Genomic DNA, 17,052 nt, shown 5'->3' with positions numbered 1-17,052 from the left:
CTCTGACATTGTTTAAGCTTGATGAGTTTATTACAACGAAAGGTGGAAATTAAATCACAAACTGATAGAACCAGCTTACTAAAAACAACCAAGTTACAAGGGTTTTTTAAACGTTTAGCAACGTAAAAACGATGCAAAATTATACATTTTTGCTACCTGGGTAGTCTTGGCCTGGCAAAAGCTTCTCAACCAAACGACAAGTGCCCTTAGGGGTAGGACCTTTGACATACTGCTATCCAATTGAACGAACCCGAACCATCAGATGTTAGGTTGTCTGTCTAATTGTGACCGATTCAGCATTCAGCCTGAGAGTTGATTATTACTTTAAACTTTTTTTGGTAATTACACAACAAACAAAAGCAATAGCAGTGGTGGGAAGTTGCATTTTTCCTTTGTTCCGAGAAACGCAACCTTGATGACGTCATGAACAGCGTAGCTTCTGATTGGTTGATGGTTCGTGGTTCAATGGGATTGGGATATCAGTATGTTAAAGTGCTTACCGCCCTTAGGTTGCACATTACTTGTCGAATAGTTTTTTTACGACTACACAAATGACTTGGTTTACATCTTATTATCAATTATGATAGCCTATTTGCAGAGTTTGCGCAAACCCTTCAATAATTTTTCAGAAACCCCAATTATGATGTAATGTTTCTTCCCTTATACCCCCTCAATCACGGTGGCCTTTCATTACTAAAACCTACTATTATGACACAACATTGAGTTGGGATTCTTGCATCTTTAAGTGCCAAGAACTTCCAAATCCGTCCATTGTCACTCATAATGACGTAATAATGCCCCCTTTGGCACCTCATGTTGCCCATTTGAAGTTCCCCTTGCTACTCTACAAATTTCCAAAGTTAGTTGGTTTTGTGACGTATTTTGGAATTTATTTATTTTAAGCGCCAAACTTGAACACAACTAATTTTGAATTTAGGGGATTTTTTGGTTTTAGACTAATTTGTCACGTGTCAGTCGTGGTGGTGCCACGGCTTGTGTTTTAGCACAAGATCTTGTGGTTTTACAGTCGTGGCCAAAAGTTTAAGACCACACTTGATTTATGACGTTTTTTGTATTACTTCATAATACTGCATCAGATATTGTTAAGTTGCACCATCTTTATTCTGTGTCGAAATCTGATGTAATCAGTCATTATTGAGCAAATATCAATTGAACATTAGCCAGTAGAGATTACTTTTATGTATTATTTATCTGCCTAAAGGGGTAAAATGTGCTCTCTTTCGGAGGTTCAGCGATGTCAAATTGTTGTTCTCCACTGGAAAGGATAGGCTACACAGAACGTCAAATTGGTGAGCGGCTTAGATTTAGTAAAACTGCTGTGCATCAGCCAATTGCGAAATTTAAAAAATCAGGAACTTATACTGACGCAAAACGCAGTGGTCGTCCCCGAAAACAATTCCTAGAGCTGACATCTTCATAAAAAAGCAAGTGGTGAAGTCTCCACCATGTTCAGCCAAAAAATTAGGGCCGATTTGAATTAAGCCGGTATTCCAGTCAATAGGATAACTGTTAGTCACCCTTTAGTTGTAGAATTAGGTCTGAAGTCACGAAAACCAGCAAGAAAACCGTGGCTTACACCAGCGATTAAGAAGAAGGGCCTCCTGTTTGCATTGCAGCACAAAAAGTGGACTTCTGCCCAATGGTCTAAAGTTTAATTTTCGGACAAATCAAGTGTCCAACAGTTTGGTGCAAGAAAAAGAAATGTCCGTCGACCCTCAGGAACACAATTTGATGAAAAGTATACCCGGAAAACGATGAAACATCCACCAGGTGTGATGATATGGGGGAGTCATTTCGACCAAAGGTACAGCCGAACTCTTTTTTCTAAAACCAGGAACTACGATGAACGGCCAAAAATACTTGAACTTTGAAGGAAAGCTACAACTGCACAATAATGCACATGTCGGCGCATGAGTGCACAATTTTTGTGCAAGATGGAGCCCTATGCCATCGTTTAAAGATGGTAACAGAGTTTTTTAGGGCTAAGAAAATTATTCTTCTGCAGTGGCCGGGGAACAGTCCCAATCTTAACCCTATCGAAAACTTTTGGACTTTTCTCAAAAGTAAAGTTGCTGAAAACTATCTCTCGAGTATTCCTTCCCTAATTGAAGCAATCAAATTAGTCTGGATTCGTGAAATTCCTGAAGAACTTTTCAAAAATTTAATCGAAAGTATGCCCAGACAAATCAAGGCCGTCATCACAGCGAAAGGAGGACTCACCAAATATTAAAGATTTGAGATTTTGATGCAAAATACAATATAAATGCTTATTACTTTGTCTTATATACAGTGAGCAAGTAATAAGTGAAAAAACGACAAGAAATAGGATGGAGAATTGATTTTTTCAAAATTTGCGGTTTGATCTTAAACTTTTGGCCACGACTTTACTTTTGATCTTGTGCTTTAAGTTTTACCTTATTTGCATAAAACTATTAAAAAAAGCTTTGAATTGGCTTTCAATTCAAAGCTTTTTTTAATAGTTTTATGCAAATAAGGTAAAACTTAGCATTTGATATATTACTTGCAAATACCAAAATTGCTTCTTTTTGTAACACGAAAGTATCGGCCAAAATATCGGTATCGGCCTAAAAAAGTGATATGGGTATCGGCCAAAATATTGGTATCGGTACATCTCTAAATAAGACATTGGTATCACAAAGAGCATACTATTCAAACCATGCACTGATGAAAGAAAGACGGGATGGGATAAACCCAAAACTGTATCTTCTTGGGATATTGATCACATAAAAATTGCCAGGTGAAACAAAAATTAATAAGCGAACACAAAAAAGCTGTACAAATACAACAGAGCGTAGTAAATCGATTATAATGCTTCAACGAAAAATAACAAAAAACGTTTCATGAGACGCAAAAACAATGTGATAGCAGCGGTTAAACAAAATAATTGAGAAAGCCAGACAATATAACCATCCTGCCAGCTACCTAGCGCTACTTTTGTTTTAAACTGACACAAGAAGCACTTTGTGACGTTGAAATGACCCTTTCAACGTCGTTATAAAAAACACACTCTAGATGAAATTTATTGCAATGCATCTTTCAAAAGGCAAGTTGCTAAGTCCTGCCCGCTTTAGCAAGTTTTTTTCCAAAGGAGAAAAGCCTTTCCACCGCAGCACTGGAAGGAATGGGGTGTTATATTTACTAAAGCGACGTTATAATTTGGCACTAGGAAAGATCAAGGACTTGCTACTGTCAGCAAAAAAGGCCTCCACAATTGACTGTTCTTTCATTACCGACGTTTCATGGGATGTTACTAACATACCAAAAAATTCACCTTTGGAGGCAGTGTCGCTATTCCAACAAAAATGTAGCGGCGTTACCCATACGCGCCGACTTCCGGGGGGGCCGGCGCCCCCCATAAATTTATGGTTGAGGAGATACAAAAATGGTTATTACAAGTGGTGCTTCGAAGATAAAACACTTTGCAAAAGAGATTTAGATCATTTAAACGGACTTAAGAATGTCGAAAGCGAAAAATAGCCTACGTTGCTCTTGCCCGCAAAACAGCAGCTGATCGCATGGCTTTCCCATTCGATATGGAAATTTCAAAGTAAATGGTAGAGTAACTTACGCTGCTGGAATAGTCACGTAACTATTCACTGCAATATTAAGTAAACCAGCTAAATTAGACGCGCTATTTTCAACAAGGTCTTCTCGTTGTGAGATCAATTATGATTCAACAGAACGTATTGTTTTGTTCGCTATGTGTAAGAATTAAATCGAAAACCGATAAAAGAAAAGGTGTTTAAAGGTTTTGGTTGCAGATATTGCCTGCATTAACGACGTCTCTTACCGCTATTATCACCTAGCCAAACTGACATCATTGTTTTACACGGCCGCTAAGGTTTGACATCCACTTCAACGATAATAGAATGTTACGTAATCAGAACGATCATACCCTACAAGCAAAAATAAAAAATTGATCTCTTAAAACAGCTGTTTCTGCTGTTCTGTCTCTGAGCTTTGCATATTGCTCAACAAGTGCATAAAGTTTAGAATTGACAAGAAAACATTAAATTTGAAAATTAAGTTTGAATCACTGCAAATAAACGTATTCAAAACTTTTATTTCGGCCGACGCTATTTCATACTCGGTAATCTACCGCAGCAAAAATGTGTTCATTTTGAAAACTGCCGAGCTGAAGACAACAGCTTGTCCGTGGATAAGTTGAACCTGTTTTTTTGAGGTAAAAATCACTTGCGAACATCTCGACCTATACTCGAGTATATACGGTATTCGATAAAAGACTTTCGATAAAAACAGAAGAGAAAACACTTCGCCGTTGTTAATGCTTTGAAGATAAGTAATTAGCAAAACGAGGTTAATAAAACTGATAGCGGGTTTCCACTCTGCTGGAGATCATGATTTTTAGCGTTTTATTTCGATAACTCACTGTCTTGATCGTTGTCATTCACTCGCACGAAAAGGAAATGAATCGGCTTGTTTTCCAACTGTTCCGATTATGAGCTAACAATATCAAAATTTTTACGATTAGGCGTACTGCATGCGTAAAACTAATCGTTTCAAGCAGCGGTTCTAACAAATTCGGTTTGCGACCTAGGTGTCAATATAAACAAGACATTAAGCTTAATCAAAGACTATTTTAATTGAGTAAAATAGCGCTATGGTTATGACGTCATCGCCTTTCTCGCCCCCCCAAGGTTTTTTGAAAAGTCGGTGCCTATGGCGTTACCACTACTACCAAAAAAGAAGCAGCGCTAGTGCCCACCTTGGCATCTTGCTTTATTGCAAATATGCAACCATTATTTAGTTTTATTATCAATACCCGCATATAAATTTCTTGCACAGACGAAAGATAATGCTTCTTCGTACATGATTGATGTGGTCTGTTACTCATCACCACATATACAAAAAGAGGAATTTGATTCTTTCCATCTCTACATGAATAAGCGAAGGCTGCAGGCACAATAGGGTGGTCCTTATAACTTTTTTTTCACTTTTACCAACCTGACCCGGCCGAAATGTTCTTTTTGGTTAAAAAACACCATGTGTAAAATTCCATTGAAATTCATTAATGTTTAGAGGTGGCTCAATGGATCTGAAATTTCTCTTAAATAAGGAGTCTCGGGATAGGCTATACTACTGATTGCATACCGCCTTTTTCTTCTACATTTGTTATTGATTACACTGGTCTACACAAAATTTCAGGTTTGGGTTTTGACAACTCATTTTAGCTAATTTTGGGGCGCTGAATCCGAAAATGAACTCAGATTTTCTCTATCACATCACGTAATCAATTTTTGCCTCCCTCTGTTGTCAAAACAAGGAATTCTGATGCAATAAACACTGTTTTACCTGCAATAATCTAGCTTTAATTAGCAAACAAGCATTCTTTATTATATTCACACAAATTTGCGTTGTCTTTATTAAAATTTCATGCCTTGGAATAAAAAATAGGCATGCAAAAGAGCAAACAAAATAACATCAAACGCTACATTATGCTGACGAACATGTCGATAGGACAGTGACAAGGTATTATCTGAATTATAGCCTACAGTTCACACAATATGCACATAGACATTCCAATGGAGTGCAGAAATTCTGAAGACACACACAGAAATAGCAAAGTGCCAAAATAAAGATTGACTCAAAGGACTTGGGCAGGGCGAGTTCAGAAACAGTCAAAAAAAGGATCTTTTTGATATCAACTAACTGATCACGTATGATATTTTTGTCTCCAGGTGTCAAGGTGAGCCTTGGAGGCCACTCTTTTTTGTTCCAGTGCTGATCCTTGGCCCTGCTGTCCCAGTAGCATAGGAAACATGGGTATTTGGTGTAGCCATTTTGTTGCCCCAGCAAAAAGTTCACCATTTTTAAATCTACACAGATGAGCCAACCATGCTCATGGTACTTTAACTTTTCAAGAACGGTTTTGATGTTCTGATACTCTTCTTTCATTGTTACCGAATGTCCTATCGGAATAGAACCGTACACGTTACCATTGTGAAGTAGAACACACTTCAAACTTCGTTTGGAGCTGTCAATGAAAAGTCTCCATTCGTCTGCATCATACTGTGGTAATCCCATTTCTAGAAGAAGCCCTTCTATATTGTTGCAATAAACGAAATCATTGTGGGAAGCAAAATATGGAAGCAGTTCTTCTTCTCGTTTGCGATAAAATGTCACGCTTGTACCAGCTTTGAGAAGTTTCCTTTCCTGTAGCCTTGATGCCAATAACTCCGCAGATTGCTTAGGCAAATACAAATCTCTCACTAAATCATTTCCATCTAATTAAACTGGGAAGGCTTGTCTGACAGATCCTCGGGTGCTGGTTGAAAAATTTCACTTTCTCCTTCACTAAACGATGCTTCTGAAGAAGAAATAGCCTCTTCGTGTAGTTCTGGAAGTAATGTAAATACTGGCAGTGGCTTTTCACCACTGTGAGGAACTGGCCGCAGTGCCGAATCCAGATTTGGATATTTCAAACGATGTGTACTCTTTTCGTTATACCCTTTCACACTAACAAGACAAAAATAACAATCGTCAACATGATTTCGTTGCTCCTGCCAAATCATAGGTATTCCAAATTTCTTTTGTGAACCTTTTCCTTGCGACCAACTTCTCAGACATTCAACGCAGGTCTTGCACATTTTATGAGGAGCCCAGCTTTTGTCCTGGTCCCCCAACTTGACTTTAAAGTAAGCAAGATATGCCCTTTTTACAAACGTGGTAATATTGCATTGTTGAGACTTCAACATGAAGCATCCACAAATGTAACAAAATATATCCGGATCATTACAACATTTTCTTCTTTTGCTGGAAGCAGACATAGCTTGAGATCAAATATAACCTTTCTTTGTTAGTAGTTTTCTAAGAGCAAGTTTTTCCACAGAAACACCATTATACCAAAAACTCTAACCGACTTGAACTCAAACTTATAAAGTATGAAAATACCTTTTCCTTCTACCAACCACTTTTCAGCTTGAACTCTGATGTTGGTCTGTACATTGTACAATGTACATGTGCTTTATGAAACTTCTAAATAAATCTTCCTTACTAAGCAAGAATTTATTACTAAGTCAAATTTACTCCCACCAGCTGTCTTCCTACGATATTCCATCTGCACAGTGCACAGAGATAGCAGCTGACCCACAGATAAAGCCTGAGAAGCCAAGACAGGGAGTTCAAGCCAGCATGGAAAAACTCAACGCTACCAATCTCCACTATGTCCTGTTATGATTATCATAACAGGAATTTATTTTATTTTAGAGGAAATCTGAACCAATTTATGAATTTAGTGTAAAAATATCTTTATGTTTGAAAGTTTATAGCTGTCAGAAAATAATTATATTTGACATTTTACTGCACTAAAAAGGGTAAAAATTGGTCAATTTCATAAAATAATGGCAACGATAGAAAAAAAACTTGATGTGATAGAGAAAATCTGAGTTCATTTTCGGATTCAGCGCCCCAAAATTAGACAAAATCAGTTGTCAAATCCCAAACCTGAAAAAAAAAGTTGAAATTTGTAGACCAGTGTTATTGTTAATGATGGCTTATAAAAAACGTAAAAATGTGTATCTAAGTGAGAATTATGAGGTTCATTAAAGGTTCCAAACTCCCCTCCAACAGGTTTTATGCTTCTTTCTGTATAACCATAACAAGCTGAATGAAACTGTCCATGCTTCTGCTACGAAGAATGTTGAAAAGATAAAAGGGTTTTGGAATCGGGCAAGGACTTCCATTCGCTACAAGCAGGATTGTAGCAAATTTAAAAAAGTAACTGGACTTTTTAAGAAATGGAAAGCTATCAAGAAGAACGCAAGAAGACTGACATCAACTCAACAAGATAAGGAAGCAGCTTTCAAAAGTACGTTTGGAGATTTATTTAATATTTCTCATGCCAATGCGCTGGAGATGATTTCAATTGAGGAAGACCGAAAGTTTCTAATCGCCCAATGTGAACCCGGACAGTGGACATCGTGGAATAATAACATCAATGGATATTACCTTGAAGAAGAAAGAATGCAGAAAAAGAAATAGAAAGCAGCGACTTGAAAAACAGAGGAAGAAAGCTGCAGTGGATACGCACTTTTAACATGCTCTGGCTGTACTACAAAACAGCACAAGTGGCAGTAGTACCGAAGAGGAAGAAGATTCAGTTGCAGGCCCCGTTACCAGCTGCATGACACAAACGCCCTTAAAACGTGGTTATAAACAAGTGCTTACACAAAACCTTGTGACAACTTTTGACCGAAATAAGGCGTCAGACAGAGCAGCTGTGATGGTAATTGGAGAAACCGTCGCAAGTTGCTTCTTGTTTTCTGTTCAAGTTTCTTGGACAAGAAATCCAACCACTAGCCCTGAACCATAGCAGCATCGTAAAACATTAAATATCAGTTTGACCCACAGTTCCCACTCATTGTGCACTGGGATGGCAAGCACATCCCAGATCTCACTGGAACTGAGACCGTGGACAGACTGCCTGTGCTAGTGACAAGTAATGGCCAATCACAGCTACTTGCTATCCCAAAGTTACCATCTGCGACAGGAGACGCACAAGCTGAGGCCATCTTTACTATTCTGAAAGACTGGAGTTTAGAGGAAAAGATCCAGGGGATGTGCTTAGACACAACCAGCTCTAACACTGGTCGGCACAAAGGAGCCTGCTTTCGTTTAGAGCAGATGCTTGGCCATAAATTTCTGCATATTGGGTGTCGTTACAATGTCTTGGAGCTGATTGCTGCTTTAGCCTTTTCTAAACCCATGGGGACTTCATCAGCTTCTGATGTTCTCTTGTCCAAGCGTTGAAAACAAGATGGCAGTTTATTGACCAGACTACATTTGAAGACCCGTCAACTGATGATTATACAGCCAGTGCTGTGGTTGACATCAACAATGAGATGGTGAAGGTCTGGAACACGGCTGTGAAAGTCACTCAGCCAAGAGATGACTACATAGAACTACTGGAGCTGGCCATTATTTTTCTTTGAGCTGTCCCTCCTCAAGGCATCCACTTTGCAGCTCCCAGACCCAGAGCCAATGGATGGCAAAACTGATCTACACTTTCAAAGTCTGGATTTTTCGGTCACAGTATAAAAAGACAGCGCACCAGCATCGAGGATTGCGGAACTCTGCATATTCTTCTCCTACATGTACGTTGAAGCATGGGCAACAGCAAGCGTTGCTGTGAAGGACCTAAAGCTGCTGAAGCAATTGCAGAAGTATCAAACGATTAATGCTGACATATCCATCCAATGCTACAGTGAAAAAGATTGCAGACCAACTGTGGTTCCTTTCTGAGCAGTTGGTTGGCTTGGGCATTGTTTGATGACGTTTTGGACAATGGCACCAACGACAAGATGGTTGTGGCTAAGAAAAAAGAAGGGGAAGAAGAGCCATTTAAGCGTGCAACTATCGACTTTCAAGAGAAGACTGTAATGGACTTAACGATGAGGAACTCATTTCAAGAACTTGCATCTTTCAGTTGGTTTCCTTTAATATCCGGCAGCTCAGTGGAAGGATCAGCCTAGCTTCATTGCTGCAAAAAGCTTCATCAGCACATTGGCTGTCACCAACGACCACGCTGAACGTAGCGTTGTCTTAGTTTTAAAGGATTTCTCTAACCCTCTCACAAAGGACGATGAGCAACAGTTGTACTGCAGTTTGCAATGAGAGTTGTTGCTGACCACCGCAAAAAGTTTCCTAACATCCTGAAGCAGACCTTACTGGGCAACAACGAGTGATATGGGTCATCATGACACACCTGCCAATGGGGTCTGCTACTATTCGGCGAGTCCGATTCGGCGAATTCCCTATTTGGCAACAGCCTTTTTTCGGCAAGTTTTTGAAAATCCAACGACGCCTTCTGTAAATCCAACGATTGAATATTATTCAATATTCAGACATTGAATCAATGTAAATACAAACTGTTAGGCTAATTGGGTTCTTTGAACAAATCGAATGGCTTTTGTAAATGTTTCTCAGGTACAACCTACACTCTCAGGTACAATGGTACAGTACATCCACCTTCTTTGCGTCATGTTTATGTCATTCATTTTTAAATAAGCTATTTGTTGATTTTATATGATATTTCAAATATATTTTACATCAAAATAACCTTTTTCACAAAACGATGCTGTAACTTAAAACAGTCAAAGAAATTTGATGTCAACAAAACATTTGAATGTAATGTAAAGGCAATTGCATCATTTTAATGTCGCCAGACGTTGAAATCGTGTACAAAAGGGAACTTTTGCTGACCATGTATAGCAGTGGTTCCCAACCTTTTTGACCTTGTGGCACCTTATCAAAGAGATAAATAGTTTGCGGCACCCTGGCAAAACTGGATCAATTTTATGAGGTTTCTGTATTAAAAACAACTGTATGAAATAACACAGAATGAGTTGTACAGTATAGCGCGAGTAAATAAATGTATTTATTCAAAAGTCAGTGTGAAATTTGGGCTTGACTTCTTGCACAAAATCCATTAATACCTCTGGGCACATTCGATAAAGCCACTCGCCTTTCTTTCTCGACTATAAACAGTCGTTTTCGTTGTTTAGTTTTTATGTTCAATAATACGGAAAATCCACTCTCACAAAAGTATGAAGTAGAAAACTGCATAAAAGGCACAATGGCTTTCTTTCCAACGCAAGGGTATTCATTTTGAATTTTTATCCAGAACTCGTCGAAGGGCATCTGCTTGTGCATCAGCTTAAAATTTCCATCGTTACGAATGTTAATTAATTCTTCTTCTTCTTTAATATTCAAAACAATATGAGAGTCCAGTAAAAATGAATTTCTTACCCATGTGTAATTTTCCGTGGACAAGCTGGAAAAATACTTCTCAATTTTTTCTTCCTATGATTTTAGGTGCTGAGTTATTAATGAGACAACTTCTTTGTTCTTCATTTCAGAGAAATGTGAAAGCATGTCAAAGTTTTCGTTCTCCACTTTTAAGGACCACATTTGCAGTTTTTCTCGCAGTGCTTTCATTTTATCGGTTGAAGTTAAGAGAGTTTCATTTTTGCCATTAACGTTATTTGAATGGTCGAAGATATCTACTAAATACGCTAATTTAGAGACCCGATTGTGCGCCGTGAAACGCAAAATAAAATCATGAAACCTGGCAATTAAGATGCGTTTCAAACGTTTTTATAGAAAGAACGGCAACGAGTCAAAATCTCTTTCACGCTGTTTTTCCTGGCGAGAAAATAAAGGCTTACCACGGAATCTACTTACCGCCAGCGACTTCCCCACTAAGCTACTCTCTAGAAAGGAGCCGGGAATAACTGCGAGACGTGAAACTTAATACGCACTGAAACTCGGTTGGAAATTAATTCCGCACTTAACGGGTTAAAGTTAAAATAAAGAATGGGCCGCAGTATTGCAATATCTTGCGGCACCCTTGAGCATTGCAATTGGCACCCCAGGGTGCCGCGGCACCCCGGTTGGGAACCACTGATGTATAGGTTGAACCCAATTCAAATAACTCAATTAGCCTAACAGTTTGTATTTACATTGATTCAATGTCTGAATATTGAATAATATTCAATCGTTGGATTTACAGAAGGCATCGTTGGATTTTCAAAAAATTGTCGAATAGAGAACTCGCCGAATCGGACTCACCGAACCGAAACGGGCCATTCCGCTGCCGATGAGCATTGAGCAGCTAATACCCACTGTTAAGGAACACATGGGGGGGGACCCAGGCATGCGAGCGTTGGGCAGAGAGCAACTATGGAAGTGCTTATGTGTTCTATAACTCATCTGGGTGGAATTTCAGATCTATTGAGCCAGCTCTAAATATTAATGAATATCAATGAAATTTTACACATGTTGCTTTTTTAACCATAAAGGAACGTTTGACAGGGTCAGACCAACAATTTTCCAAAAAAAATTTTGGTATACAACTAAGAATCACCCTAAGGCACAACTGAATGGGACGCTACTCAGGTAGGCCGGATTCAATATCAATATTGTTTTGCACTGTTTGATTTATTCATACACCCCTTTATAATTCACCCAATTGACCGCAGAGAGTAATCACGAGTGCAAGTCAATAAAAAGTCGACGTTGTTATCTAGAATTACCATAAACACTGAAGGCAGGCGAAGTTCTCCATGTTACGACGTTAAGTTTATAAACACTGAACCTGATTCAAACAGAATCAGCGGTAGGCTACCAACAGTATCAATGATATCTAGTGGTCAGGTCGTCAAAGCTCTGTCGTAATTCCTCAAACTTGACTCGTTCACTGGGCTCGTACGCCCAGCATCGCCTGATTAAGCTGTATACCCGAACAGGGCATTGAGCTGGCTGGGGAAGACGAGTGCCACCTCTGAGACGTTCTTGAAGTTGGGAAAGGTTCCTCAAAGTGATATCGGGCAAAGCTTCATATGTTGGTCGCTCACCGTATGAAAACATTTCCCACACGGTTACACCAAACGACCAAACATCAGACTCAAAGTGGAAAGCAGTATGGCCATCGTCTCTGAGGCACTCTGGCGCATACCACTGTGCAGGAAACTCATTAGGATTTCCTCTGTAATAATCACTGTCTTCTTTCAGTGTGCGTGAAAGCCCAAAATCCGAAATCTTGACGTAATAACGTGTATGAAGACCTGTTCTAGCCAGAAGGATATTTCTCAAAGCGAGATCACGATGAATAAGTCGCTTTTCCTGCAGAGCAAGCATACCCTGGGATATCTGACTAGAAAACTCCAACAACATCTTGTACAACGAAGGAAGTTGAACATTGTTGTCGCGTTGATTTTTCAAGTAGCGTGTCAAAGGACCGTGAGGAAGAAACTCCATTACGATTCTCAAGGATGGTTCTGCTACACCTTTCAACTTCACAACATACTTGTGGTTTAACTTTCGCATTGTCTCTATTTCATTGTTGAAATCACAAGTGCTTTGTGGATTGCTCATTGTACGACGTAAAGACTTAACTGCAACATGTTCTGCTCTGCCACCATATCTATCATACGTGTACAAATCAACATGGCCAAAGTGACCTTCTCCAAGTTGTCTAATAAAAACCAAATGAGCATCTTCGAATGTTTGTAAATCAGGCACAATAGTAGGAACATCATTATCTCTTAAATGCCTGGTAGGCTCCACCGAAGGAAGCACATAATCACTTGCAAGCACCGTTCCCAGTTCGCGCAAGACTTTCTTGAATGCTGGTCTTTTTGGCGGATAAATGCTCCAGCATTGACGAATAAGAGATGTAAGTTCTTTAGAGCCGGACAAAGTATCTGGTATTGTCATCACTTCTCCGGTGACATAAGCATGCTTCATGCTGTCTGATAGCTGATAAGCACTTTGTGGTTCCACTGACGGATTGCCAAAGTCACATATTTCACAAACAGTTGTTGCAAATCCCCATTTATCACCATTGACAGAAGGATAATTTGATGCTGGCATTTCAATGTCTATTTTGCAAAACTCACTGGCAAGCCAGGGTGCTGGTAAAACAGGCTCAGCAATGTTCTGTTGGTGGTTAATTGTTCTACTGCAAGTACGAACGCCTGGATCGGCCAATTTAATGTGTGGTTGAGGAAGATCTTGCCACAAAAGTACATTCTTTCCTCTTATATTTCCATGTGCACAATCCTTTTCTTCTAGATAGTTGCAAGCGTGGGTAAGTTGCCAGAGTACATATAAAAACCAACTGCTCCATTCAGTCGGTCTTGGAGCAGATTCGTTAGGTCGTGGAGATGAAGTCGTCACAGAAAATTTTTGCAAGTAGTCCGTAATAGATCCACGAGGTACATACTCCAATACCATCATGTTTTTCATTGTTCCAACAAGGTGAACAATATGGTCATTCTTTAAGAAATTTAGCATATACATTGAATCTTGAAATGACTCTTCTACGTGTTGCTTCATTCCGAGTTCATATCTTTCCTGTGGTTCATAAACCTTTTTGATTACAACTTTATGTTCTTTTGTAGTTTTGTTTACATACAGTTTCACATCACTGTATTTTCCTGCTCCAAGAAGTTGAAAATAAGAATAATCTTTCTGCATGATAATTGCAGTGCTGGGGGTTCCTGCATTTGCATATCTTCTATTTCCCTCTTCTTCCAAGCTGTGTGAATCAGAACACCTATACACTTTGAGAATACTGTGGTGCTTGCTGTTGGGATGAATGAGACCAACTATTTGAAATGGTACTGGAATTCCATTATGCTGACCGTCGCTGCAAGCGTCCATCAAAGAAAATAATGTTGGGTGCCAGTGAGATTCACTATCTCCAAATATTCCCAGTCTTCTGCTTCCATCCTCTGATAACACACGGTCCAGTTTATAATTTTTAATTATAATACTTGGATGGGTTTCTGTCACAGTGTTAATGAAATATTCGTCAGCTGTTTCTTGACTTTGCCTCAATAAGCAATCACCGATGTGAATTTGAGGCTGTTTTCTGATGCAACTTTCAGCATAAGCACAAGATATTGGGCCATGACAAAAACAAGATAATCGCTCCATTAATGAAGGAGATGTTACATCTCTGCATAAATAATGATGTGGGTCTGTTAAAAGCTGATAATATCCATCAATGCCGGAAGCCAAATTCTCAGCATCAATTGTGTTATTTAATGACAAATTTAAAACTTTTCCATTGATTTGACTGATGCTGATGATCCACATAGTCTGAAAGTCATTTTGACGGACTTGTATTTTCATGTCAGTAATATCATGAAAATCACACCATTGTTCATCACTGATTTCCTTGCCTTTAACAATACCACAGTCTGCACCAATAGTTACGTGACTGAAATCTTCCGAGTTGGAGCCAGGGATGAGCTCATAAACTTCTACATCATTTGAACCAACTACCAATTCGAGATTACGTAAGTACCGACAATAAAAGTATGCAGCACTCCATCCTGATTCCAGCCATTTATCACAGTTTGGCATGAAGTGGCGAAGATAGTGCTTAAATTTCAAATCAACTCTAAAGCGGTTGCAGATGTTCATCGACTTGAGATCTTCTCGAGACGTAATTGGCAGAAGTTTTCTATATCCATGGACCTTTCTTAAGACAGTTTTAAGACTACATTTCATTTCACAAGCCAAACGTAACAAATCTAAAACAGCGACACCAAGAGCAGCTCCAGTTTCATCTTTTTGAGTTTCCAAGAAAGCTAACTTTCCTTTTAGAAAATCAGAGCGACGTTGATGAAAGAAGTATTTAACTACTCTTTCATTCATTACAGGCTTAGAGGAGTCATCATGGGATGAGTACCGGTGTGCTTGGCGTTGCACACCACCCACATCACATTCACTTTTGAAAGTAAATCTAACACGAAGCTCAACATTTATACCCTGTTGCTGAAATTCTTGTGTTGAATTACTTCCATCAATCCTTGACTGAAGAAAATTATCCAATATAACTCCAAGCTTTATCCATTTAGAGTTAGTGTCACGTAATGCAAACAATGGAAGATAAAGAGGAGAAATCCCACACTTCTTGATGCACAAATGAAAGACATCATCAAAAGTTGACAGTAAAGAAACAGTAAAAGACAAAGTTGATGTGTCACACAATAAATCTTCATGACTCTCACTAAGTGCAGCACCTACATCAGGCAAGTAAGTAGTAACATTAACCGCTACAGACATTTTGTCATTCACATTTTATGTACACACAAAGTATATCACGTTCTGAAAAATAATATATGCTGTAATTCATAGTGTAAGTCAAGGGTCTTAAGCACGCGGAACGCAAGGACATTTTGGTGCAGCCCGTGGTGCATTTTTGAAGTTTCAAACAAGTAACAATTAAAATTCACTTAAGATAAAATTCATTCTTGTGTTAAGCCTAGCCTACTGTTGCACAATTTTATTGCGTGCGAGAAAGCCATATTGTTACATCACACTGCCTATTCTCTTTTTGTACCATATCGCAATAACAACCTTAGTCGCCTATTTGCGGCAGTCAGTTCTACAAGGATTTCGTTTTTTCAGCACCTTTTGAAATTCGGTTGCAAGAATTTTGTTTTTCAGGTCAAGTCGTTCAGTTTGCATTTTTTACTATGTTTTTACCTCTTTGTTCTTACTAGTATTTTTTGCGATCTTAACGTTCTTGGTGCGTTCTACCTACCCCTTTATTGCCTTCTCACTGTGTTATTGTATTAACTGTTGGGCCATTCCGTGTCAATTCACACAGTCAAGAAATTCAACCTCTTCGATTTTCCTTAAATTTTACACACCTCTTCACTATCCTATATGATGAACACATGCAAAATTTGAGTGAAATTTATTGAGAAACACGAGAGTTATGAAGCATTTAGTTTGGGGGGGTCTGCCGAGGGGGCACAATTTTTTTATTTTTGGCTATGTTTGAGGCCCTATTACTGTTAAACTAAATTAGGTAAGAACCCAATTTTTTTACAGGTGATAGTACTTCTGCCAAATATTGAAAAAACAACATTGTTCACATTGTCACTCTAAAAGGTCAAAGGTCATAGACATCCAAAGTTGGTCGTTTCCAGCTCTCGGCTAAAATTTTCCAAAACTTTAAAACCTTGCCAAGACCCTATTTTTGATTGGTTTTGGCTGAAATTTAGTAGAAATGTTGTTTACAAGATTCTCTATGAACTGAGAAAATTTCAGTACAAAACATTAAAGGGGTTGGGAGGTATTTAATGTGAAACATGGGTCCAAATAAAAAAAAGCAAAAAGTGGGGTCCTTTTAATATCCCGGTTACCCATGACCCCAGTGAAAATTTGCACTGAAATTTTGTTCACATATTTACTAAGATATGCTAAGTCTACCACGCAAAATTCATTCCTGGTTCTCAATGGTTTTGTATAGAAAGTATGCATCAAAGTTTGGACAAAAACAATAAAATTACAAATGAAAATCTTCAAAAAAATGTAACAATATTGAACTATACCGGTACTAGAAAACATTTGAAGTGTAGTTTTGATTGTGTTACTAGCAATTGTTCATGAAGCAATTGTTATACATTTGAAAACTGTAGTGTACCATGTGGTTTTCATTGTCAGTGAACAAAATGGCAAATTTTGTCT

General features: G+C 38.6%; 1 protein-coding gene across 1 annotated transcript; it reads right to left on the bottom strand.

The window, feature by feature from the left end:
• Positions 1 to 11,157: 11,157 nt before the first annotated feature.
• On the bottom strand, positions 11,158 to 15,639 carry LOC145766640 (tyrosine-protein kinase JAK2-like). The gene is made up of 2 exons (XM_082578353.1): positions 12,207 to 15,639; positions 11,158 to 11,294 (listed from the first exon to the last, which is right to left on the bottom strand). Exons 1-2 carry the CDS (start codon positions 15,637 to 15,639, stop codon positions 11,158 to 11,160), a joined length of 3,570 nt encoding a protein of 1,189 aa, XP_082434479.1.
• Positions 15,640 to 17,052: the final 1,413 nt, after the last annotated feature.

This window comes from Aplidium turbinatum, chromosome 3, assembly GCF_918807975.1.
Source record: "Aplidium turbinatum chromosome 3, kaAplTurb1.1, whole genome shotgun sequence".
NCBI lineage: Eukaryota > Metazoa > Chordata > Ascidiacea > Aplousobranchia > Polyclinidae > Aplidium > Aplidium turbinatum.
The sequence above is the reverse complement of the archived record's forward strand: the minus strand, read 5'-3'. Positions and strand labels throughout refer to the sequence as shown.